This window comes from Phaethon aethereus (genome assembly GCF_964289735.1).
Source record: "Phaethon aethereus genome assembly, chromosome: 4".
Lineage (NCBI taxonomy): Eukaryota > Metazoa > Chordata > Aves > Phaethontiformes > Phaethontidae > Phaethon > Phaethon aethereus.
Genome location: NC_138578.1, coordinates 26,975,305 through 27,002,533, shown reverse-complemented (window position 1 = coordinate 27,002,533; position 27,229 = coordinate 26,975,305). Strand labels below are relative to the sequence as shown.

Below are 27,229 nucleotides of genomic sequence, written 5' to 3'. Positions count from 1 at the left end.
TGGTAAGAAGAGCATATGAATATGTGCCCATTGCCTGAGCATGAAAAATCAAGGCTTTACTATTGCCATAAATGAATTTAAGCAAACTTTATAATCTGAATCAACTGTTACATTTCTTCTGAATTGAGTAGCTGCTCTACATGCCAGTAAGACCAAAGATATGGTGGCAGAAAAACTTGTCACATTATTAAAGAAAATGGCTTTTGATAAAGTCAAAAGCCTCCTGACTACCACTTACTGCCCAATGCACTGTAATATATGTATTTCCTGAATCTAAGACTTCATTGCCTTCTCCACAATGTACGTTCCTATTCTCCTACTTGCTAGATAAACAGGAGTTTACTTATGATACTAGAGTTTGGATGCAATATTGTAAAAACACACCACAAAGGAAATCCCACTCTACTAAACTTGTAAAACAGCACATAAAAACACAGATGAGAAAAACTAATATTGTTAAGTCTCTCATTTTATAAGAAAACACCCAGAGCTTCTGTTTTCAATAATGCCATAGGTGCAAGGGAGATATGTACACATAATCTTGGTTACATCAAAAAGACAGAAACACACAAATTTTTGTCTGGCACTCAGAACTGCAGGAAGGCATTTGAAAACACAACGGATATGTGCCCTACAGAATCAAAATTCCTAAACCAGACTGAACAGTGAGATTTTTCTACTGTTACTGTTACATTTGCTATTTCCAAACCAGTCTCGGGATTTTTTGGAGTTCAAGCCATAACGTTAAATTTTTTTTTTAATGGCAATACAACAAATATACCAGTGTCAGTGTTCAATACTTGGTTTCTAAAACATTCCAAAAATGAGACATTTTTTTTGATACACACTGGTTCAGGCTTCCTACTCTTCCACCAATCCTTCCACAGATCCCTGTCTCATTACATGTCTGCCTGGGACTTGAAAAAATATCACATGCTATCTTCTTATAGTATGACTGGGATTAAGTCCTCATCCTCCAGTGTCTCTGATAGACTGTTCTGCACTCCTTTACCTTCACAGAGACTCCTTACTTCTTCCTCCTCTTCCTTTCACCTCATTGAGAATAGGCATTTGGAGTCCTACTCCACCCCATACTAGACTACTATACAGCTGACTATTTTTGTATCCCTGTTACATCCTCTCCAATAGGAATATACATATGTGTGTGTGTACACATGTCTGTTTGCATGTGTGACCATGCTAGTGGTGGAATTTAAAACAAGACTGCACTTCTATATAAGCATTCACTCAGGAGTTGAGTGCTTATGTCAGAAGTGACAGAAAAATTAATATATAGCATGGTAGCTATGAAATAGGCAAAAAGGAGTCTGTTAGCAATAGATGAAAGTATTTGTTATAAGTCATGGTCTTCTTGATAAGATTCAGTAGTTTATAAGACTCAATAACAAGATAAAGTGCAGTTGACTAGAGCCTCGTACTTTCATTAATAAATATTCACTGCATTCAACACAAATGATGCCACAGAATTTCAAAGAGCAATGAATTAAATAACGATAAAAAAACATGTTCAGGGGACAGGAAGACAAAGAAGAATGAAAGGCTGCTTTCAAATTTTACAACAAAAAGAACTAGCGTGCAAAGAGTTTTCAAGGTAGATTGCTTCACCTTTTCCTCAGAAGAACCGCATTTATTGTTGCATCAAACTACTGAAGCGAGAAAGTTATAGCTCTAAACAGTTTTTATCGCCACAGACTTCACACCTTTTATTTTGCATTGAACATTAAAAGGGATATGAAACAAAGCAGCAAAAATAACTAGCACTGCTTAACCTCCCAATTATCCCCATTTATTAGAATAACAACGGCATAGTACCACTCCAGGGGGGGTTTCTGCCCTCACCAGTGAGGTCTGTACCAGTAAGCAGCCAATAGCAGACTGTACAAACACAGAGCTGTTCTACTCAAAAAGCCTGATATCCTTCTGGCCGCCTAGTCTAAGCAGATGCATTAGGTATTGATGCCTTGAACCTGATCAAAACATTCTACTTTATGGAAGCAAGTAATATGCTCCAAAACCAAAAAAGAACTTGGGAAAACAATAATAAAAATTTTAAAAAAAGAGACTTAAAAGGAAAACCAATATATTCCGGTGGAATTTAGGGCTTATAAAACTGCAGGGATCATGGAAGTACATTCTGGCTTTCTTTCCCAACACAATAGAAATTGAAAAGAAAAAATTACGCCTTCTGCCAATCACACTCATGAAATTCTTTCTCCAGACTTTTGAGATAAAAAATACACCATTAAATATTTTTTATACTTCCTTTGGTAGATTTTTATCCATAGGCTAGCTCCTTCATTTATTCCTAGAAGCTTAGTAAGAAAGCAGCTCCTCACTGGGAGTTAACAACTTCCTGCTATTTTCAGAAACAGTAGTTCACATTGTAATGTTTCAGTCATTTTTTACCTAAAACTTGAACAGTGGCTTCTATAATTCAAAGACTTCCTGTGCTTTCCTGATTCTTAGTGGCCTGATAGATAATTCAGCTGAAATTACAATATGTCCTTTGGTTATTTGGTCTTTCTTTGTTTGACTTAAAAGAACCTTTTTGATGAGGATGACAGGCTGAACTTCAAGCATTTTGAAGAAAACAGACAAAGGAAGAAAGCTCGGGAAGGGGACAGTTTGAGCGCAATGGAGGCTTGCCACTGCCAGTCACTACTTGCAAGAGAAGTACCTGTGGTCATTGAAATGTGTCTTCTAAGCTTCCTAGGCTTCTGGATCTTTCAGCTTTACTGTCTCCATTACTACGGTGTAGAGAAATAGCATACAAATATCTACCAGGCAGATCCTCCTTTGACTGGCAATTGGGTCAAGGAGAAGGTTTATGTACTTCACCAACAATTGCTCCACAGGGTACAGCTCTAAAAAAAAAAAATAAAATCATAACCACACAGAAACAAATGATTGAAATAGCTGAAAAATTCTCTGTGCAGCTACTTGAAATAAGGACTAGTTTCAAAACAAGGAAGCTAGTGAAAGTAAGTTAATTCAAGGAAAAAAATCCCAACGTGATTGTTGTGACCCATACCCATTTCATTCCGTTTTCATAGTTTCCCGCTTCCCCATCTGTGTCTTTGGAAGAAATTAAAAATAACCCCAATTTTATTATTAAAAGCACTAAGATTAATTTCAAAGAACCTGATACTAAAAGCCTGGTACCCTTTTTGAAGAATTTGGCCCATACCTGCTACCATATCAAGGCATATTTACACTAAAGTAATAAAGGCTGAACTTGTGTAAATGAGCAAAACTGGTTACCTCACATACAAACAAGGTTTTACAGCCAACATACGTTTGCTGTATTTCAACACTAAATTTCAGCAAATGAAGACTTTTAAAGACACAGACTTTTAAATACAAGAGGTCAATTCCATTCTTCCATTTACTGTGATGAATCCACACTTGTTTCGGTAATGATGCCCTGAGTTTCATTCAGTATTTCAAAGGCATGCCACCCTGTACACACACTATTTTTTCTTTTCCAAACTTTACTACTCAGTACAGGATACATTTGCTCATTCAAGGTAGTAGAATGCCAAAGAAAGATTTAGATATTCTTTTAGTGTTGTCTACAAATACTACTATAAATTGCTATTGTAAAAGAAGCGGTGTGTTAGATTACTTAAATCATGAATGGTTAAAAGAAAACAGCAGTAAAATATTATAATAAAACCATAGACGTGTAAAATATAGCCCAAGGGATAGAAAGGCTTCCGAGACTGCAGTATAACCTCTTCACCTTAAGAGCAATGAAATTATTTCACGACCTAGGTAACTTTTTCAACTTGAGGATATGTTAATGCTTGGGAAAAAAGTATTTTAGGGAAATACTGGCATACATTTCTCTGAGGATCTTATCCTTCTTTCTTTCCTACCTGCCTCTTGCACATCCCGTAGGCCTTTAAATAGTTTCTGTGCATGCCAGGCTCTACTGGTACCCAAACAAGCCTTTTTACAACAATTGCCTGACCAACGTAATGATAAAAGCTACACTGCATAAATCCGTCTGAGGTAACCCAGAAGTACTTGGTTACTACAAAGATCTCCAAACTATCCTAGCTACAAGTCATTGCTAAGAGGCAAAAGTGCATAAAAATAGCATATAAAATAATGTATGTGTTACAATAAGACAAACAAATGCTAGTAGAAGAATTAAACCTTTCACTTATCTTCTTCGATTTCCTCATCTACAACAGGGGAAAACTACAATAACTTACTTCATAGACCTATTCTGAGAACTGTTCAGATTTGTGGAGTTTGAGTTGAAACACTGAATAAATGCAAAGGAATTTTTATATCAACTACAAACATACATATACTATTATATACAGGCATATATAAAAGTGAGATGTCTGAAGATATTTTTGTAACCTTTAAGGCTGGCAACATCTTTCTTTGTACAGGAAGCAATTTAAGACAACATAAAGTTTATTAAAAACAAAACAGTTTTCTCCTCAAGACTAATAGTTTGGTCTACAAAATTCAGAACATCTTCCGGGGAAATTACACACATATGTATATGTATACTTAAATGGATATTCATTCTTTTTGGCAAATGATCACTAACAGACATACTGTGCAATATAACTGGATTGTATTTCTGAAAATATGTGATTCTCTGACAAGTTTCTCAGCAGCTCTCAACTCTTGAATGTTACTGATGGATTGCAGCAGAAAAGATTATTAAGAACTCTTATGCTATTGCAGGGACAACCAATACATTTTTCAAACACAGAATTCTGGCTTAAAGCTCACAAACAGAATGGACACTTCCGTGCCATGCTCGTTAATAATCTTACTGGCAGTATACAAAACACTCCAGTGAAAGGAATTGCTGCATTTTCTATTTTTATTTCTTTGTCTCCTCCAAGCTTGACTCACACTTACAGGAAAGAATAGCACAGCATCACAGCTCTTCATGCCAGCACCAATTCAAGATAAGGAACCTGAAGCATTTCTGCTGACATCTAAGGTTGCTTACAGTCAAATTTCAATTGACAAAAATGTCCCTTTATAATGGAAAAATAAAAATTTTGAAGCTTCCATCTGGCAACCTGAGATACAAAGCTCCCAGGTCTGCTTTAGTTTGTAGGACTTCCAATCTTCCAGCACAGAAAGTCATCAAGGCTCTGGACTGATAATGGGTGATCGAGGAAACTCTGATATTTTGAAAACCTCGTGAAAGACTAAGGTCTGAGATATTACAGTCTTATCTTTAAGTCACCATAAGCTTGATGAAATACATGTTTTTATAAATCTTCATTTTATTTTTTTTATTTTTTTAAAGCTAGTGATACTACTGGGATCTGCAACAAATTGAACTGGAATTCAAAGCTGAAATACAGCATGAGGATCAGTAAAAACAATAAGCCAGTAGGAGTTTAATATCAAATTAAAAACATGTGAAGCAGGATAGTAAAATACTATATAATATTCTTGAACAGAGTGCAATACTTTGTTTTGACATAATTCCTAATAAAACACAGAACACACCAGGGTATTTCTGCCAACTGTAGAATAGGATGAAGAAAATTCAAAGGTCATTTGATAAAGAAATGATTTAGGAATACAAGAAATATTTCAGAGTTCTTAATTATATTTTGACAACTCTTTGTACATCTCATAATGGAACCACAGTACTAGGCTTGCAATTGCTTTTTTGTATACATATGTACTCTGTTAAGCTGAGCAACACTATACCAAATTAAGGATTACAAGTCATTTTTGCTTCACAGTTCTTCACTTACTGTTAGAAGATCTAGTATGTCGTGGTGACAGCTGCAACTTCTAGATGAATGGGTGGAATGCTAATGTGTGATTCCACATAACATTTATGCTAGCATATGTAATGAGTGAATCAGATCTTCATGCTTATTTTATTAAAACAAAATAAATTATTTTCAGAAATTAATGATGCCACCATAAAGAAAAGTTGGTAACGTCCTAAAAATAAAAAGCTCTCCTCCACGTTTTCTTTTAGAGTTTTATATATTAGTTTTGGGGGGGTTTTATTATTCTAAGACTTTTTCAGAGCAACAGTACCATAAATGGTCACTATGTGAACTATGAAATGAGGGGATGAACTTCTAAACGTTTTGGGCCAAACAACTTAAACTGTTCCAAGAATCCATCTTCCAAGATTTCTTCATCTGTTGCATACAGCTTATCTTGGGGGGAAATCTTCAGGTTTAGTGAAAGAAGGTGCCTTCATAACAACAGAACGTATTTTATGAGGGCATCCAGAGCTGACATTACCTTGCATGAAGAGCCCTTTCCACAGAATTCTGTACAATGAATATTCTTGGGTTTGTGTTTGTAGAAAATCAAAACCTAGTTTGAATGGGTAATTTTCAAAGTAACAGATTTAAAATCTGATACTTTTCTGAATCGGGTAAACAAATCAGAAATGAATTACCAGTTCCAGGAAATGCTGTAGAGCATTTGAACACCTTGCTATTTCAGCACAAGATTTCCAGAGATAGTTACTGAAATTTTAACTCAAAAGCATGCCTACCAGAATAGATAAAATAACACAGTAGCACAGCTGGGTTAGGAGTTTGGCCTCTGCTTTGGCCATCTGACATTGAATGAACAGAGCTCTAACGAGTCTGATTATCCCCAACTAAATTCACTTAGCAGGTTACTATAGGGAAGTCATTAATCTTCTGTTAGAGGCTCCTTCAGAAATCCTGGCAAAAGGGTGGAAAAGTTAAAAAAAATATTGGAAGCAAAGCACAATACCCAATGCTACAAGAATTTGCTCTGTTGATGCCTGGAACTTACTCCCCTTGGGCTTTTTAAATTGTGTATGGAGCTTCCTTAGCCTTGATACAACTCATAGTCCAGTGTACTTTGCCCCTAAATCTCCAATTCTGTGCTCTCTTCTTCACAAAGAGCAAAGAATCCTCTTATTTGCACTAATGCCATCTGCTTAGCTGAAGACGCATTTAACATTCCAGCTATCCATTTAACATATCCAGCCCACGAAGGGGAGATGGAAGCGCTTTATATTTTAAACGTGCTTATTGTTGTTGTCAATTCCTTTTAACAAAATTAACTTCTGCTTTATTACATACAAAGCTGAGAGCGCAATATACTTTAAAACAACTAAATACATTAACTCCTTCTGGGAAGATGTGTTTCTTGCATTTTTTGTATCATAAACATATACGTACACATCAGACAGTAAATGAAGTTTTGAGCATGATTTCTCCTCCTACATTCTTTGATGTGATTCCGAATGACTGAGCTATATGGTTATAAACCTGATGGGAGCCAAGAGCTAGATCCTTGCTTCTTACTTAGCAACTAACATAAAATGAAAAGCCATTATGATGGAATTTGTTTCTTCAGGTTCACAATTCAATATGGACTGAATGTTTCCTCAAAAGATCACACAATTTCAATAGTGTTCAGGAATTCTATTACAGCTTTAGAAAGGAAGGAAAATGGTAAACAAGTGGTAAAGCTCTTCCCACTAAATACGTGTGGGACTTAGTACAAGCTTGTTTATTTATGTGATGCCCTCAGTTAAGATTAATTTCTGATCTCAAAATCTCAAAACATTATTAGCAGCAATGGGATCAAGTATTTGGCCTTGTTAATGGTACAGATGCAAGTAAGAAACAGACTTTTACATACTGTGTTTGGCTGTATTCCTATGTCTACCTGCCCATTAGAGGAGAGTATTTTAAAAGACACTACAACAAGCTATTGCTACTGCTGTATATGAGCTCAAGCTCTCAGGCTAAGCCTAAGCTTATTCTCATTTACACAGGTATAACTAACGAGTTTGGACTTGATGACAGTAATTGGGAAGAAACGTGTGGTTTGCTTAGCAAAACTTAAAAACTACAAATGCTTTAAACTCACTTAGGAAGAATTTATTCAAAAGACAAATAAACCTGTTATTTATTTTCTTTCAGTACTTGTACTACTTTACCAGCACCTAACAAACTGTTCATTCCCCTTTGAAAATACATTCCTCCTTAACTTACAGTACCTGCCTCGACATGGCGTCAAGGTTCTGCTTTGCTGTATTCAACCCCCACTGACATCAGGAACACCCAGGGCAGGACATGGGCAATGCAGTAGCTCTTTGCAATGCATACATGATAGTGAAGACACTTCGGAAGAAACAAAAAACTGAACCCAATCTTTAGGTGCAAAAATGGTATTTGCCTCCCTTTAAATGAAATATCACAGTAATAAGGTGCATCCCCCCATGAATTTACACCAACTTCTAACTTACATTCTGATTTCTATATAAACAATCACAGATTTACATAAGGAATTAAGAAGAACCTAAGACGCACAAAGTTTATTGAAGGAATTTCACAACCTACACTGAAACAACGGCCTGACGGCTTCTGACAAAATGTGTACACACACACAGATAAATATATAAAACCAAGATAAAATCACTCCATATTTGCCTATAAAACAAAAACTTGAGTGACTGTACCTGCTCCTTGTTAAGAAACTAGTTGTCAAAGTTTGACAGAAAATTCTGACCTGCAACTTGTCACTCAAAAGCAGACTAGCATTTGCATATTCAAATTGAGTCATACAATCCCTCAGCAGGATCAGAAGTTTACAAAGGAGCTTAGGGTATCAGCTGCTAGAAGAAGAAACACCCGACAAGATCATTTTCTAGAGTGTGAACAGCTGTCGGCCTGGATACAACCACTGGCCTTCTCTCAGGAGCAGCAATTTTACTACACTGTGTATCTCAAGGTGATGAACTATTTCTCCAGCCTTATGCCGATTCTCTCCTTCATAAGTGCACTCCTAGCCTCCTTCCCCCACTCTCCACACAAGTAGGAAGACTTTAGACATTCCTAAAGGCAAACTACTGGGAATAAGGAACATGGAGCTTAAACCTCAATTTATGGTGAGCAGAACAAAAGAAGCATGTCCAACTCTAAGGGTCTGACACATAGCATCAGTCAACAGGACATATTACGTACCTTGCCCACAGCTTAAAAAGCCATTAAAACACACACATCATCACTTGACCTTATCAACCACCTCAGTACTGAATTGCATGTGCTAACTGAGAGGAATATTTAGCAAATCTTGGAGTGCAGATGGCTATCCAAGCTACCAAAACTGAAAGCGAAACTCAGCAGGACTTAAAACACATTTTCTTTCCACAACCCCCTTCCCATCCTTCCTGCTGTCAGATACTCAACGCTTTCCTAAGGTCTAGGATTCTCTCTACCATCAGTGTTCTCTAGGAAGTGATAAACAAATCTCTTACATACACTGCTGCCATCCAAAACAGCTCAGAACTATGGCTTATGTCCTGCTGGCTATTTTTCTCATGCCTTGACAAAACCCAGAAAACAAAAAGTTAAAATGGTTCCCACCAGCTCTGTTGACAGCACGAGCCAGCAATAGTCTGTGCTACCACAAATCAGAATCCCTGCCATCAGAAATTAAAAATACTCCAGTCACATACCCTGAAGCTTCATGGTGAAAGAGACTCATATATTTGTCACCAGAATTGCTATGGTAACCCTTTATCATGCACACAACACTAGAAAATTTCAGATCGAAATAACATCACCTCCGCAGATAATTCACATACAGAAAAAAACCAAGAATCGCACGAAAACAAGTATCAGTCATCAGTATTTGGTCCATTTGTAATGCAGATTTGAACGGCTGCCAAAGAGAAGGGAGAAGCATCTGTGGGGCTGCTGTATCTCAGAGTCCCACGCAGAGCGTGATCGTCTGCGCCGACGTAAGAGAGAAAGTATGTTGCGCTGGAGAGAGGCTAGGGAGAGGGCATGGCCGCGAGGGAAAAAACAGTGCGCTGACGGAGAGAAACACCCAAACACAACCCCGCCCCACGTTTATAGTTGTTAATAGTTTTACTTCAGCAGGATTTTGTAAAGGATCATTTTGTCTTCCTTCACCGTAATACTAAATGCACTGTTTTCTAATATTTATATGAACTTTACTTCTACACAACAAAGTTAAAAATAACAAGACTTCTCTCTTTAACCCAAAAAGTACATTCCTTATGGAATTAACTTTAGACTAGAAGCTAAACTCTGTTCTTTGACAAACATGAATACTTGCCTTATATTTAATAGGAGATGTATGTGCACATTTTGGTTGTATAGATTTATTGGGAAAATAAGCCTTTCTGGTATGAGCTAATCTAAATACATATTTACATTCTAAATAAGACAAAGCAAGTATTCTTTGGGGTCACTCAAAAGCCAGAATTTAAGTTTCAGTAAAAATAGTAAAAAATTTATTACTTGCTCTTCTACAAAGAAACTCAGTTTACATGGTGTTTGCAACAGTTTTTTTTTTTTAAGCAGAAAACCAGAATCATAAGAAAGTACTTTATTTTTTTAAAGGTTATGCTAGAAATTGTTTAGCTATTGAACTCTACCTCAGAGATGCAATAGAACCATGAGCTTTTTCTGAAAAAATGCTTGTGGGTTGTAATTAAGCTTCTTTTTATTTAAAACAGGAAAATATGAAACAAAATTATCTTTTGTGGTGTATTTTTGAGGAAAAGAAGCAGTAAAAATTCAAAGGTAAAAAGATAGGAGGTGTTACTGGTCTGTTATGAATTTATATTTGTACCCAGTAGTTATGTACGTGTTGGGTGAATTTAGTGTGTAGTTTTTGAAAATCATAGGAAAAAAGAATAGGTGTTAATAAAACACTGAGTGTAAAAAGGATTAGAATTTATCTTTGATCTTAGTGTAGACTTACATGGCTATGACATCAAAAACTTTCTAAGTCAGTCTTTTGTCAGCATAGTGATTCGGATCTTTGAAGCCAGGAAGCCTTTAGTTACTAACCAAACCTTCTAATACTTTTCATTTTGGATTCCTCATGGATACAGTTAAGACTGAGGAAATTACTGACAATCATGGGTGGCTGAAATTTCTGCCATTTTTTAATGAGAAACTGAGGGGTTTTGACTTATTTTGTCTGTATCTGAACAGGTTCTGGTTTCTATTAATACTTTAAAAATAATTTTTAAAAGTCTTGTGGTTTTCAGCTACAGCCTTCAACAGTTTTTAAATGCTCTCATGAAGTTATCTGGATCTGGCTTTCAGTTTCAGAGGAAAGACACCTAAATGTACAGCCTATATATAGTCGCCTATAACATGTAGATGTCAACATAGGCTAAAGATCAATTCAGCAGAATGGTTATTAGATTCAGTAGCTGCCTATAATCAGAATCTATAATTAAGGGGCACGAATGTATGCAACTAGTGCCATGTGAGAGGTTCCCTAAGTATCCAAGACAGCTGCCCATGACTGACAGATACAACAATGGTCCAACACAGACTCCAGCCCTTGTACATAGGACAGCCAGAGGCTGGGCTGGAGACCCTGGATCATCTCATGCGGCAATGGACACTTGTATGCAGGGAATGTAATTGAGCCCTAGGAGCTTACAACAAGCTGAAGAGGTCTCGAGGTGCACTGAGTATTGACGCAACCTTCACTGACTACAAGGAGTGTTTACACACTTCACATGTCAACACCTACACACAAGCTTCTAGGTTTAGGCATCTTGATCCTAGAGCTGAAGCCTGTTCTGACTGTCTCATGACGTTATGACTTCCTTACCAGTGCCCTTGCAAGAATTATCCCTGGACTCAATCGCCACTCAAAATGGCTGAGTACATACATATGTACTGCCACAATACAAAAAACTTGGGCTGAAAAGGAGGAAAAGGCAGTATTAAGAATAATGGTTAAGTGTCGCTCAGAACAACGGCAATAGCACAGAGATGAGCATTTCCACTGGGAGGAACTACTGAAGTTAGGATGTAAGAATTCTCATCCTAAGTCTTGTGGGTCCTAGTACCTTGTACCTGTTTTCTGTACAAACATTCAGGGCATAGAGAAGTTGATAAGATTGCGAAGGGGGTATTTTAGAGGATTTTTCCTATGGTTTGCACCCCACTTCTCATACAACGGTGACAAGATTTCACTGCCTTTCTGCCCTTGAAACAGCACTGAATGTGGCCATCTCCCTTTGTGGTGGGTTGAACTTGGCTGGATGCCAGGTGCCACCAAGCCACTTTATTACTCCTCTCCTCAGCAGGACAGGGTGGGGAAAATTAGAATGGAAAAAAAAATAACTAAACACCTGGGTCAAGATAAAGGCAGTTTAATAAACAGAAAGCAAAGGCCCTGTGCAGAAGCTAAAGAAAACATAAGATTTACTCTCTACTTCCCATCAGCAGGTGATGTTCAGCTACTTCCCGGGAAGCAGGGCTTCAGTACGCGTAGAGTTGCTCCGGAAGACAAATGCCAGAATATGAATGCCCCCTACTCCCCCTCCTTTCTCTCAGCTTTTATTGCTGAGCTGACGTCATATGGCAGGGAATATCCCTTTGGCCAGTTTGGGTCACCTGTCCTGGCTGTGTCCCCTCCCATGATCTTGCCCACCCCCAGCCTACTGGTGGGGGGGAAATGTTGGAGAGACGGCCTTGATGCTGTGCAAGCACTGCTCAGCAATAGCCAAAACACTGGTGTGTTATCAACACCCTTCTAGCTACGAATACAAAGCACAGCACTACGAGAGCTGCTGCGGGGATAATTATCTCAGCCAGACCCAATACACCGTCGTGGTTCTTTGCCTACAGCTACCTCAGGGTATTTCATGTAGATATAGGAGCTCCAAAGACTGAGAAGCTGTTTACAAGCATTAAGCAAGAAACACTCTCCAAGAAACTGAAATGTTGTAGGTAGGGGTCCAAACCCAGCGGGAAAAGACATAGGTGGCAAGATAACTCAACTAAATCAACTAAAGGGCAGCCCACAGGCTCAAGTAACAGCCTTAGGTCCTCAACAGAGCTTGTTCAGATCAAGAGTGACACACAAGGTTACAGTCTCTCTCTTCATTGACCCCCAGCAACACAGAGGCTGAAGGTACCTCTCTATGTAAGCCACACATCAAGAACCTACTGTGAAACATAAGTGCTATGGGAGGGTGGTAATTTCCAATACCATACAGATTACTAATATAATAGTTTTTAATAGAGCCTGGCACTGCAAGGATACTAGGAATTCAAACTGAGTGGGAACAGGGCTTGTAACACTAACTGTCTTTCAACAGAAAATAGTGATTAGAAACCAAAAAAAGCTGAGCAAAATGCTTGCTACTTGTGAAGAAAAAGCTTACCTCAAAAAAATTACGAGTCAATAAGGCTGTAAACCTTTGACTTTCAATTATGATTCTGAGAAATAAAAGGTCCTCATAGAAATCCTGGTTCAGGCAACTCACTTGTGCTAAGATGGTCCCACAGATCAGAGTTTCCTTCCCATAATGCATCTTGAGTATGCAAAAGGTAGAGTTTTTCAACCGATTTCACTAAGGTTGGCTTTGGTATCGGCTTCCTCCTCGCCCCTCCCCCCATTTCCTTTCTCTTCCATATTTCTATACTGCTCTTTAACACAAATAATTTACATTTAATTTTTGCTATATCTAATGTTTCCTTTCTGCTGGTCAATTTCTACCTTAGAACTGAAGTTAGATCCCTAGATTTCCACATCTTCAATTACAGCTCACAAGACAAAGTTCTACTATTCTTAAATAAAGCAGAATTAATTCAAAGCAGTGTATATAATGAATCAAAATAGCTAGCAGTGCAATATTTAAAATAACTGAGGGCTCCCTGGATTATAGCAACATTATTAGCATGTGATTAATAAGCAGTTGAAATATTATATTTGCTACACATTTGCTAAGCTATTTTATCTTGCTTTAAAGTTAGGTGGCAAAGTTTCAAGCCATAGTTAGGAGATTTGCTTTATTCAGTATTACATTGTTAACCCCACCATCTGGTCAAACAGCTGAGGGAATTTAGGCAACCATATGGGGCGGGGGGCATGTTTCTCTCCTGGGAAATATTTGCCTTACTGAATTATGCAATGGTTACCGGTTTCTAGCTTATTACAGTGGGATTTAAAAATCAAAATACTTTGTAGATAACCTGAGTTTGGTGTGCCCTGTATTTAGCCTTAATTTATGTAGGAAAATAAGATGGCACTTACTTGAGGACCAGGCTGACCCTGAAAAACAAGAAAAAGGTAAGGTTATGGAAAGTTTTGAGAAGGATTAACTCCTTAAATAGTAGGAAATACTTACAGTACTTTCTAATAAGTAGATAACAAAATAATCCAGTAACTGTATTGAAGTCAGATTTTGGACTCTTAAGTCTATATTGAATTTGAATGTTTTAAGTCAAACTGATGAACTTGCTTGCAATTAACTGATTCCAGAAATAAAGTACAATAACACATCACAGAACACGCATTTGAGAAGCTTCATATTTTAGATACTCAGAACAATACAATTTAGAAACGATAGAAAGACCTAATTTAATCATTCTCAAGTGAGAAAGAATCCACAGATGCTGAGCTGATTTAGAAGTAGGTATTGGGTGCTTTTTGTCTATTATGGCTCACCCCCATGGTTCAAAGAGGTGCTAATTACTGCCTGTTGAATGAACAAAGTCTAAATACTGGAGGAACACATTTCTGGGCAAACAATATTCTTTTTGCCATTGCTGCAAGCACCACGGTTATAAGCAAGTATAAAGTAATTGAAACCAGCAAGTCAGCAGTAGATGAACCCTTGTCAGTCAGGCCAAGAGGCAGCTGATACATTTCCTCTCCCTTATCAACAGCTGATACATTTCCTCTCCCTTATCAACATCACCTTGGGACCACCTCTGGCCAAATGGAGAGGCGTGCTCTGCACACTGAGGAGGTATACGTATCTCTTGTTGCTGCAAGCCCTTACAGAGCAGACTTCCTATCACTAAGGTCCCTAGCCTAGGAAAGCCAGTGAAAGTCATCAGTTACTCTAGCACACTCATTAAAAATTATTTGCATGAAGCAGAATTATATTACAAAACAGTATAGTAGCTGTGACTGTGAACTACAGCAACCCAGACAATCAGCTCACACTGTAAGACAAAGACAAATACTTATATATTTCTCCCTATAAAGAGAGAATTTCTTAAACTCCTAGGGCTAGCTTAGCTTATAATGTTTTATGACACTTCAATAATATTTCAGTTGAATTGAAACTACATTTCCTTTTGTTGAAAGAAACTGAGCATGGAGACTTCTTATAAGTCTTATAAAACCTCTTCACTTTAGTTAGAAGGTACTACTTCACAGAGTTGAAACTTTTTGGTCTGAACATCAGGAAACACTTCTTTTCTGTGAGGGTAACCAAGGACTGGCACAGGTTGCTTAAGGTTATTGTGGAGTCTCCATCTTTGGAAATATTCAAAAGCCATCTGGACATGATCCTGGGCACCCTGGTCTAGATGTCTCGGTTTGAGCAGAGAGGTTAGACCAGATGACCTCCAGCGGTCCCTCCCAACTTCAACCATTCTGTGATTCTGTGTGATTTTTTTTTGGGGGGGGGTGGGGGGAAGGGAGCATTTAAACTGGGAACTATTATCTACAAGAGAAGCAGATGAAGAAAAAAATTTTTTTAGTAACTAATAAGATTTTTTGTGCTACATGAAAAACCAGAAAAACATATTTTAATTTACATTCAAGTTTTTAAATTATTTTTTAAAAATATAAGAAATATTAGAAATAACGTTACGGAGGAATCAAGGTAACATACAGAATTATTGTAGCTACCTAATCCTTAGACTGAAGGCAGCCTAAAGAATTTCTTCTTGTAGATTCTACAGTTTTGTATTAGTTCCTTACAATAACACTGCACTACAAAGGTTTGCAGACAAAAAAGAATACTGGCTAAAGTTTGGCAGTTCTAATACGAAGTAAAATTTTGGAATTGGTCAGTTCCATGAAGTTACACAACACACTGGGATAATGAATACAACTGGGACTCCTCAGCACTCAGCCTTTACCTCAATCTTCCCATCATAGCACATAATTAAGATATTATGTGCTGTATCTGATCCTAAAATCATCAGGAATTGCTTACTGATGCAGTATTGAGCAGCCTGTACAATAGATTTGTATAAATTAAACAAACTGAGACCTATGCATGCAAACTTTTATATACAAACTCACAATACGTTTGTCTCACAAAGGTATGTAAAGTTGTAATACATTTTGACCAAATCATTAAAGACTGTCTCCAAGATATTTATATTAAAAAAAATTTAAATGAAAGGCTGAAATTGCCAAAATGTTGATTTAAAGCAGTAAAAAACAAATAAACAGAATCCATATATATTTTTAAACAAAAAGATTTGAAAACTAACACTTTTTTCTTCAATCTAACTTAGACATATAGGCTACTAAGTGTCCATATGGTACATGATATATATATGATATGAGAGACATACACACATAACACAAACATACCCTGAACTGAACGTCAGGGATAGAACCATGCTCCCATAAAAGTGTTTTCTACTCTCCATCTCAACAGTGTTACCAGTTTTCCTTTTTGTTATTATGGATTTATAATTAGTCTTTGATCATGTCTGCAATGCAGAGAGAGGAAAGCTGGAAAATGAATTTTTATGGGACAATTGTTTTTCATGGTGACACAGAACTCTATGAAATAATGGGGAATGTAATAGTTGCATTACTCTTAGTTTATGTACGCTGTCAATATTGCAATTATCATGCATTTAACTGTAAATGCAGATGCTGAATACAACAGTACTCATAGAAAGATTTTTTTATCCTGTTGGCTATGAGGTCCTTGAACACGAGGAACTTTGCATTAGTGAAGGTAATTATTTTCTGTTTTTTCCAGCTGTTCGCAATCCTTCAATATTTTTTGTATACTCTTAGATACTAACTACTGCAGTTAGAGTATAATTCTCCCTTCTCACTAACGATCCAACAAGTGACACTAACCAGAGGGTGCAGCAAGCACTGTATTACAGAACTCATCAACTCTGCTTACAAGGTAGAAAAAGGCACCACAGTACTGCCCTTTTTGATTTTAAAGGGTCATTATCACACAACAATTCAAAGTGTGAGAGATGAAAAAGGGGCTGTTCATTTTGCCTTCTCGCATTTTTGCGCGTTGTGAAACGGTCAGGAATAAAGCTCTGTGAGTTATTTTTGTGTTCATTAAAAAAACCTTTAGCATGAATACAATCCGATATTGTAACTCATTTGAGCAAACTCAATCTCAATTAATATGCTTGTGCTCACAAAAGGACTCTAGGATTACTGAAATCACTCTGGCTCACTGCTGTGTAAATTGTTGCCAATGCATGTTACTTACGGATTAAAATGTTTTAGTCCTAAGTATTTCTCTAAATTTTAGAAAAAAACCAGGGTGAAAATACTCTTCAAGACTGAAAACTCAGCATTACTGTGATTATTTTTCTAATGAACATCTCTTTATTCAAATGTGTTACGTAGTCTAAAATTGATTCACTGATTATAGCTACCAACTGTCTGCTGGTCTTTGCACGCATTTACAGATCGGTCCCAACACCAACAACTGATCGGGTTTATTTTAGTGGCTGCTGCTTTGAACCTCTGGATCATTGCTCATGTACTTGATTATCCACTACTGATTGCTGCTTTTTTTTTTTTTTTCCCCAAATCAGCATGACTACTGTGGGTTAGCTCCAATATATGTCATGGTTTCAGCAAATTCTTCAGAACAATTTTCCATTCTACACACCTGTTTACTGACTTAAGACGTTCTTTTGCAGGAAAGAAAGGGGTTAAGTTTGGCAGCCTATTCTAATTACCGTGACAGAAGGTCTTCTATGGTTGAAGGTTAATCCCTTCCTAGCAATTTAACCTAATATTATCTGCTGATATGTAAATGATACTAAAAGAAAAAGAAAAGCTATATGGTGTAGCCAGGTCTAGCTGAAGTCAACAGGTAAGCTATCAATCTGCTAAAAGAGGAGATTAAAGAAAATGCCTAAAGGCTGCAAACATTGCAGAAAAGTTATTTAACCATAGAAAGAGATGTCAAGAAACACAGGAAAAAGTCCTAAGAGAAGTAACTGGAAGCTGACGCTGCAAGTTAGCAAGTTGGGCTTGCAGAGGAGATGGGGCTTGTAGCAAATGAAAGGACAGAAAAGAAAAGATGTATTCAGGGTATCAAAGAAAAGGGCTGTCCTGGAAAAGGAGAAAGAGAGAGGGAGCAAAAACAATAGCATGAGAAAGTGCAGAAACTGGATTTTCACAGCTTTTGCATTACTTTAATCATTAAAGAGCTGGGAACATAAACTTCCCGGCTCATACATCCAAATATATGGATATACAAATACATACATAAATATATTTACAAATGTATTGTACAAAAGTAAAGGTTATTTCTAACTTAATCGAAGTAGCACCTCCCTAAAGAATATCTTGGATAGCATACAAATGCTTTTAAAATGAGACATGGGGTTGTTCAGATCTAACCAGCCAACAACATCCAGGCAGAGAAATTAAAACACAAAAACAAAGAACCTGTTGAAAAAGGAAACCAGCAAGAGCCACAGATATGTGGTCAGAAATACTACCCTGCTCTTTGAAAGGCACCACCGAGCTACCCTTGTGGAGCATTCTCTGGACAGAGCACCCATGTAGGAACATCTGTCTTCCAATCTAATCCAAATAGAAAATGAAAAGGAAACAGGAATAGCATGGCTGACCTCCGTTTCCTTGGATAGATAGAAAAGACTGAAGTGGCTTTTTGGCACTCTGTTAAAATCTATGCTATTGAGGTTGAAATAAATTATGTCGAAGGAAGCCAATATGTGATTAATATACATTTCAGCATAAGCAATTAAAAAAGCAAAGAGGGAATATGTGCAAGACCTAAATTACACTGGTTTTGAACAAATCACCTACCAGCTTTCCATCCATACCAATCGGACCCTGGGATAATCAAAAGTCAAAACAAAATGGAACAGTTAAATCCGAGGAACACTGAAGATGAGGAAAAATATACAGACTTGGGGAATACTGCTGGCTTTAGAAGATGAATAACTCTATGTCAGCAATACCTTAAAGATATTTTGAGAATGAAGGCACATAAAAGAATCAACAAAAGAAGCAGACCTAAGACAGAATTAATAAAAACAGCATGGTGGGAAGTAGCCAGGTGTTTAACAATAGACAGGTTCAACATGCAATGAAAGAACAGTTAGTTTGGCAAATCACAGTGGCACAACATGACCAAACATATGAAATAATGCATCTGGCTTGTGTATTTTTCAGAATACGTAGCCTATTTACTGAATGGCTCTTATCACATGGTTGCAAGATGAAAAGAGCAAACACTTAAAATCTCATAACCATTCTGTATTTAAATTAACATTATAATAATGATAGTTAATAAGAGACTTCAGCTCACGCAGTTCACTAAGGTTACTAAAGATTTCCACCTATACTTTGGCCAAGAAGTCCTGTGTCTCGTCCTGCTTTCCTTTTTTTTTTTTCCCTTGGGAAACATGGAATTATCCTTGCTGATACTTTACAAGTAACATTTCCTTCAGAGTCCAGAGGTTGATTCCTGTCATATGGATGCAAATTCTAGAAAGGATTTAACATGGATGTAAGCTGTTGTAACTCACTAACTGGTTCTGTATCAACTGCATGTTTAGGCGATCACAGAAGAGAGAAGAGGGCTAGGGAAAGTTGGATTAATTTTAAATTTGATGTTAAATTGCTATGTTTTCTGACAAATGAACAGTGAAGTGACTTTCCACTGATAATGGAATAAGAGCAGGCAGAGAAGTTGTTTCTGCCATTAAATTCCTCTTTTAGGTTGAAACTGTGAGCTCTCAGGTCTTTGCCCCATGTGAAAGGGATACTAATTTACGTCTGCTGGAGAGAAGTTTTAGACGCTGGCACTACTTGTCAGATCCAATAACAAGTTACTGCGCCTGGGCAGCCCTACAGGAATAAAACCCCTTACGTCTCCTTCCCTCCAGCTCTTACTGTGGGTTCCTGTCAGATCATGAGTAGATGACATGCTGAGAGTGTAAAGCAGGTCACCAGCATCTGGGTTATCCGCACAACCACTACCTTTTTTTTATGTGCCGATGCCCTGGGAAAGCTTGTGACTGTTGGGATGACCTACAATGCCTTTCAAATGTTATCCCTGAACGGTTCTTCCCTGGTATACAATAAAGCAAGCAACACTTCCCAGTGCATTAACAGGTCAGCTTTTATTATTATGCTTCCTCAGTGCCTCTTGATCCCACACATGCAACACACATACAGCACTTACTAATTTTCTCCTATTTAGCAAATTTCTAAATATGGTACTGTACACCCCAAAAATCAAGGTAAGTCTGCAAATTAGTAGCTTTCACAGATTTTTCTACAGGATATTTATCTAGTAATATTTACACACACAGTCTGTTGCAGGTGCAAAAACAAAGGCTGAGCTGAACCTTGGCTATGAATACATTTACTTCTAGAAAGTAAACTACAGATATTACCAGTTAAAACACTCATCAGTAAGGTCATGGTAAGTATATAAACTTCCCCAGAGGGCTGTGTGGACCAACCGCTAAATTTAACGGTTTGGTCTGCTGCAAGCTTAGCCCAAAAGATTTAATTATTCATATGATGAATGAATACAGAAAGGAATAATAGAAGTATTTGTAGAAGGAAAATTCATTACAAGGTCAAACTGTTGGTGTAGAGGGACCAGCCAACAGCTCTTGCAGCTGTAGCAGTGGTTGTATTTTGCATATAAGCACTGTTTTCAGGGAATGTTTCTTTGTCATAGGAAAAAAATACTATTTGTGTTCCCTTACAATGATAGGCATTTTAACTACTATTAAATTTTTGCCTGCTCTTTATCCATGCTACATAGCTCTTGCACTTGAATTAAAGGATGCTATGTGTAGCATCTTGACAAGCCTCAGTAAAGAAGAATCAGAAATTTCCAGTAGGATGAAGAAAAGCATCTGCTCACAACTGAAAAGAATAGGAATTTCCCCCATGATTTTATTTGTATCAGGACTACTTGGTTTGAAGACCGGGAAAGTCTTCTGGGATTTGCTTTATAGAATAGGAGCAGAAAGAGAAATTTGCTTGAGACATACTGCCCCATAGGAGAAAAAAAAAATCTCTGAAGATAATAAGTCATTACTGTGAAAATGAATAATAATCTTTCATTATAAAAATACCAAATCCTTAACAGCAAAACATGGTTATTTCCTTCTTTCCTCAATTACTTCTTTCTAGTGTTGGAAAAAGAGAGAAAGCATTTTTCAAAAATGGAAACAATCAGAATTTTCACAACTGGTACAGGCTGGGTAAGAAAGATGAGTTAAAATAGCACACAAGGCTACTTCAGGATGCACTGAGAAAAATCCTATATATGACAATATTTATTGAAATTCATTACATGATTGCACTGGAAGTCTCATGGAATACTTAAAGACATTTTGATTCATTTTGAAAGAAAGACTTCAAACTAGCCTGTCTTTGACTTAATTGTGATTGTCTCCAGAACTGCGCACTATATAGTCTAAACTGCTTTCTGCTTTGTTCTCTGAATAACTGCTACTACAGATTAGCATGTAATATTTTACAAGTACCAAATACATGGTCTTCTATAACACAATCACCACTAAACATTTTAGAAAACTAAAGACAATACATCATGAAAGAGAAGGAGATGAGTAGGTTTATACAACACACATGTACACTATTTGTTCACGTACTGTAGATACTACAGATGGTATTGAAAATGTTTCTTCTGGACTACACATTTCCCTTCTAGGTTTCCACTACCATTTTTAAATGTATGCTGCTACTGGATATTTACATATGGTATGACATAGATTTTTTTCCAAGATCATCAAACTCACTCAGCAAGTTTGCAGATGACACCAAGTTGGGTGGGAGTGTTGATCTGCTGGAGGGTAGGAGGGCTCTGCAGAGGGATCTGGAGATTGATGGGCCGAGGCCAACTGTGTGAGGTTTAACAAGGCCAAGTGTTGGGTCCTGCACTTGGGTCACAACAACCCCATGCAACGCTACAGGCTTGGGGAGGAGTGGCTGGAAAGGTGCCCAGCGGAAGGGGACCTGGGTGTGCTCGTTGACAGCCGGCTGAACATGAGCCAGCAGTGTGCCCAGGTGGCCAAGAAGGCCAACAGCGTCCTGGCCTGTATCAGAAATCGTGTGGCCAGCAGGAGTAGGGAAGTGACTGTGCCCCTGTACTCGGCACTGGTGAGGCCGCACCTTGAATCCTGTGTTCATTTTTGGGCCCCTCACCACAAGAAGGGTGTTGAGTTTCTGGAACGTGTCCAGAGAAGGGCAATGAAGCTGGTCTTACAAGGAGCGGCTGAGGGAACTGGGGTTGTTCAGTCTGGAGAAGAGGAGGCTGAACTTTATGGCTCTCTACAACTGCCTGAAAGGGGGTTGTGGTGAGGTGGTTGTTGGTCTCTTCTCCCAAATAACCAGCGATAGGACGAGAGGAAATGGTCTCAAGTTGCGCTAGGGAAGGTTTAGATTGGATATTAAGAAAAATTTCTTCACCGAGAGGATGGTCAAGCATTGAACAGGCTGCCCAGGGAGGTGGCGGAGTCACCATCACTGGAGGTGTTCAAGAAAACATGTAGATGTGGAGCTTCAGGACATGGTTTAGTGGGCATGGTGGTGTTGGATTGACAGTTGGACTTGATAGTCTTAAAGGTCTTTTCCAACCTTACTGATTCTATGATTCTATGTTTGTACAATAGATATTTTTTCCAAATAATACCCAACTGTTTGCTTAGTACTAATTACTTATTTAATAACCATAATATTGACAGAGATAACACATAGGAGGAAGGGGAATATGAGTGCCATTTACGCCTGGTTTTGTGAAAAGTAGCTTCTACTCATCAAAAATACTGCAAATATAGCCTTTCTCAAAGAAAGATATTTTTAGCCAGATTTTGAACCCTCCCAAAATCAGTTGTACCATTTAATCAGTATCTTTTTACATATGAGTTACTCGGGAGGTAAATATTTTAAGGATTTTAGGGGTTATTTTTAGAAATTGAATATGTAAACAAATGCATCAGAAACCTTTAGAGTTCCTATCAAAAAGATAGCCTGCATTATTACTTTAGGCAGCTTTCCTACAATATTCATCAAAAAAATCTGAGTGAAAAGTGAAGGTAAAGATATCACTACAATGTGATAAAAGAATCTTCCAAGGGAAGGAAAAGAGGAAGATACAGATTACCTTCTTACTCTTAACTTCTCCACTCATCCTTCAGTGATCCTTTTCATTTAAGGAATACTCATCAGAAGACTGAGTTGTGAACCAGGAGTTAGATAATAAACACAAAATGCACATAATTTCTTCTTTATAAACTGCAGACAACCCTCTATCCAAAGGAAGTTTTTGGGGTTTTGTTTTTAAATAAAATGAATTGGCATATTTTAACAGTCCATAATTTTGGTAGGCTTATATTCATTGGAAGTATGCAGAAATATGTATTTGTTGCAAACACGTTCTCTGTGGAAAGAACGAGGAAAAATTTTGGTGTTGCAAATTACTCCAATTCCAGTTTCTGTATAAATAAATTACAAGCAGTCCAATTATCATCTCCAAATGCATAATGATTTCCTCAAACTTTGATGACTCATTATTTTTCCTGATTATTCGGTATGAGATCAAGTATTTTGGAAAAAATCTCTCTCCCAATGCAGACCATAGGTGTCTGAAATGCTCAGCATACACAGAATTAATACAGAAACGTCTGCATCTCAGAGACATACATGAATACAAAAAACTGAACAGAGCCCCAGTAACACTGTGCTAGATTGCGTTTGAATTTACTGGAACTTATTTCATGGCACAAAGAAGTGGCTGAGGTTATTTCAACATTCCTGACAGCCAGTGTTGGCCCAAGAAATAAAGCCAGCAAGACAAAACAATGCCATAGTTGAAGTTGGCAGCATACAAGTGTTTTCTGGACTCACTTCGTAGTGCACTGAATTAGAAGTGAGTTTTGACACTAACCTTAATAAGAGTGTGATTTGGCACTCAGCTGTCAAAAAAAAAAAAAAATTAGAAATCACATTTTAAGGTATCCTCCAGTCATTTTAAAAATATCTTTTAGATCACCCATTTGACAGTTATAAGATAGAATAATTTAGACTATTACAGCAGCATTTCAGAATTCAGAAACTCTTATCTGATTAAATCATGTGACTAAATTAATCCACATTCCTAAACAATCTACAGTAAGCTCAATTGTTAAATTGTTAACTTTGCAGCTGCTGGAAATTTCTTATGTCAATACATATACAACAGAAGATTCACAAGAAAGCAGGAATCTAGCTTTACAGCAGCTGTATGAGCTGCATGCCAGTCACTATGTCAGACTGAGTTTAAAAATACCTATGTGGAAAAAAAAATAAAACCTGTCTCACACAGAAGGTTTGTAGATCATGACCACTAAGTTCAGGTAAGGTGAAAGATAACATATTGTCTGTTCAAATCACCTATTTTAGTTCAAGATTGATAGAAGTTAAAAAACCCACAACTGTCCGGTTTCCTCATCACGATACCGTTAAAATGATGGATCTCCATGGCTTTCTTTTTCTCTCCTTTGGTTAATTACAGCTTTATCAAGGTTGACTTTAATTAGACATAATATAGTATTCCTAGCAAGGATATATAACTCCTAGCAAGTCTGATGGGATTTCTTTTTAGTGAAGTTTGGTTTAGAGCTTATGTGGGCAATGCGCCTGATAAGCTTGCTGGCTAGCTGAATTTCTCCCACTGATGAAATATTATTCATTCTTTTTCAATGGCTGCAAGTGATTGCTGTTAAGAGCAATGTAAGCAAGCAGCCCAGATACAGAAGTCACTTGCTCCAAGCCTGGGAGAAAAAAGTAGTTCACTAAATCAACCTGCAACAAGTCACTCTGGCCCACAATCAGAACATTACTGAAAAAAATCCAAAATAATCCAGATCATTTGGGTTGGAGAAAACTTTACTGTGAAAAGAATGAACTACAAGAGTATAAGAAAGATGAGCCTGCTGTCTAAAATCTGTTTACCACATAAAGCAAAATTATTGACAAAGACAAATGAAGCACTACAAGGCTCTTTCAAAGAAGTCCATTTCAGAATTTCCTCAAGTCTTCCCTCAAGCAGCTCATATTAGCTACTACCTGAGACATAAAACTCAGCTAGATGGATCATCGCCGAGAGATTGCAAAGTAAGTATAAACGTTTTCCAAGGTAAGGATTTAGAGTTTTAAATTAAGTCTTTTTTTTTTTTTTAAAAAAAAACCCAACAAAATTCCCAGCACTGCTAGGCTGCTTGATCTTCTTGACCAGCAAGTTATGAGTCCCATCTGAACTGCGAGAGCCTTTATCTCATTCAGCCTTCAGAAACAACATCTTGCTTCTAGACTCATTCAAAACACTGATGCAAAATTAATCATTCAAGATTAAGACACTACACTCCCTAATACACCACACTTTTTATTTCAATGGAAAAACTACATTCAGTTAAAAAGGAAGGAAGGACAGAAGGACGGAAGGAAAGAAGGGAAAGAGAGAGAATGAGAGAAAGAAAGGGAAAGAGAGAAAGAAAGAGAGAAAGAAAAAGAGAAAGAAAGAAAGAAAGAAAGAGAAAAAGAAAGGGGGGGGGGGGGGAGAGAGGGAAAGAGGGAAAGAAAGAGCATTCTTAAGTCCTTAACAGCCTCATCGTGTAATTCCAGGAATCTCTCATTTGCTTGCAAGCCATGTATTAACTCTCTCATCAAAAACTCCTACAAAATTGCTTTTATCAAGCCAACAAGGATCTCAAAGCACACCCTGCAAATATAGAAGAGACTCAAAAGCAAGGCCCAGATAAAACCTGGAGAATGAAGAATAGCAGCATCATGATTAAGGCTCCAGACTACACCTCCAGCCAGAACAGCTACACCATGCCTAGACTAGGCTCTTGGTACTGAGACTTCAGTTCACGAGCATAAAGGAAATCAGAAGTTATCCTAATTTATCTTTTAAACCACCTGTCAAGTGTAATGCCTTCAGTGTAGAGAAATATGCAGCATGCACATGTAAAGCAATAAGCCAATGCTAACAGTAAGCTGCCATGCAAAACTGGCAGGATTCTTACACATATTTTGCTGTTCTTGTTACAGAAAAGAAAATGTTTGTATTTTTTCATGCTTTTTAGTTTCTTTGAATCTCAAGAAACAAAATTACATGAGACCTGAAGCTATGAATTTCATGGTGTCTCTAGCGTCCACATTAACCTAAATTAGATGATGGAAATCATCAATAATGGAACAAGATGGAAGATGAGGGATAGTTTTAAAGATTCCAAAATAAACCAGAAATGCCAGGTACAGTCTCCAAAACTTTTCCTTGGAGCAACATCACTTTAGATTACAAGACTCCCAGCCAGAAGTCCTACATGCAGTCTGAACACTCTAATAGCTCCTTTGCAATTTTAAGATGGACTGGTTATGTCTAGAAATAAGCAATTTGGAGACAGAAAAATTGTTCAGAGTTTGGCTATCCAGAGAGTGGCTGAACTACAAAAAAAGCGTCACATATGGTAACAATAAGGGAGTACAAAGAGTTCTATGCAAGAAAAATTACAGTCACAGCTTTTCAAAAGCATATTTCACAGCTGAAAAATAATTGCCGAGATACTTTTTATTTTTATAGTTTATGCAGGAAATCTGACAGGCAGTTTCTTGTGGTGCAGATGCATTTTTGAGTATCTGAACACTATGACTGCTCTTTCTGCTGAAATATATATGTAAAAGCCCATAAGAAAGGACTCGGCAGATCTAAGTTGGAAGGAACTCTTCTAAAAGACTGTAGGCAGACATCCTTCTGTTTATCACGGCCAACATTGCACACATCACAAGTATATAGGAAAAAAGGGCCAAATATGGCTGTGAACCCCAAACTGCAAAGCACCTTTGTTGTATTCATACATCAGACTAGCAAGAAGATTATTTCCAGACAAACACTGTTTATCTCCTTGTAGCCTATACCTCTCATCAGCGTCTGCAATGTTTGTATGGTCACATCTGCCTGACAAATTACTGCAAAGGGAAACTACTGTTGACCTGAGAAAGAATAAGAGCAACATAGTAATTCCCCATTCAAGTTATAGTAAAGAACAGTCATGTGGACTCTGTTTTATTTGGGTTCATTTTAAACTGATTGTTTACCACTGACTAACATTGTTTACTGTAGACTAAAACTCCAAGTATTAAATACCTAGGTGATATTCAGATATTTCTT

General features: G+C 37.4%; 1 protein-coding gene across 1 annotated transcript in view; it reads right to left on the bottom strand.

Moving 5' to 3' along the window:
• The window catches only part of COL25A1 (collagen type XXV alpha 1 chain), a gene marked incomplete at its 3' end in the record, with an annotated part of 329,066 nt that overhangs the window by 110,241 nt on the left and 191,596 nt on the right, over positions 1-27,229 (bottom strand). The window contains exons 6-7 of the mRNA XM_081999113.1: positions 18,838-18,864; positions 14,071-14,088 (exon numbers count right to left, since the gene is read on the bottom strand). Of these exons, the coding sequence (XP_081855239.1) occupies positions 14,071-14,088; positions 18,838-18,864 (45 nt within the window). The remainder of the gene's footprint in view (positions 1-14,070; positions 14,089-18,837; positions 18,865-27,229) is intronic.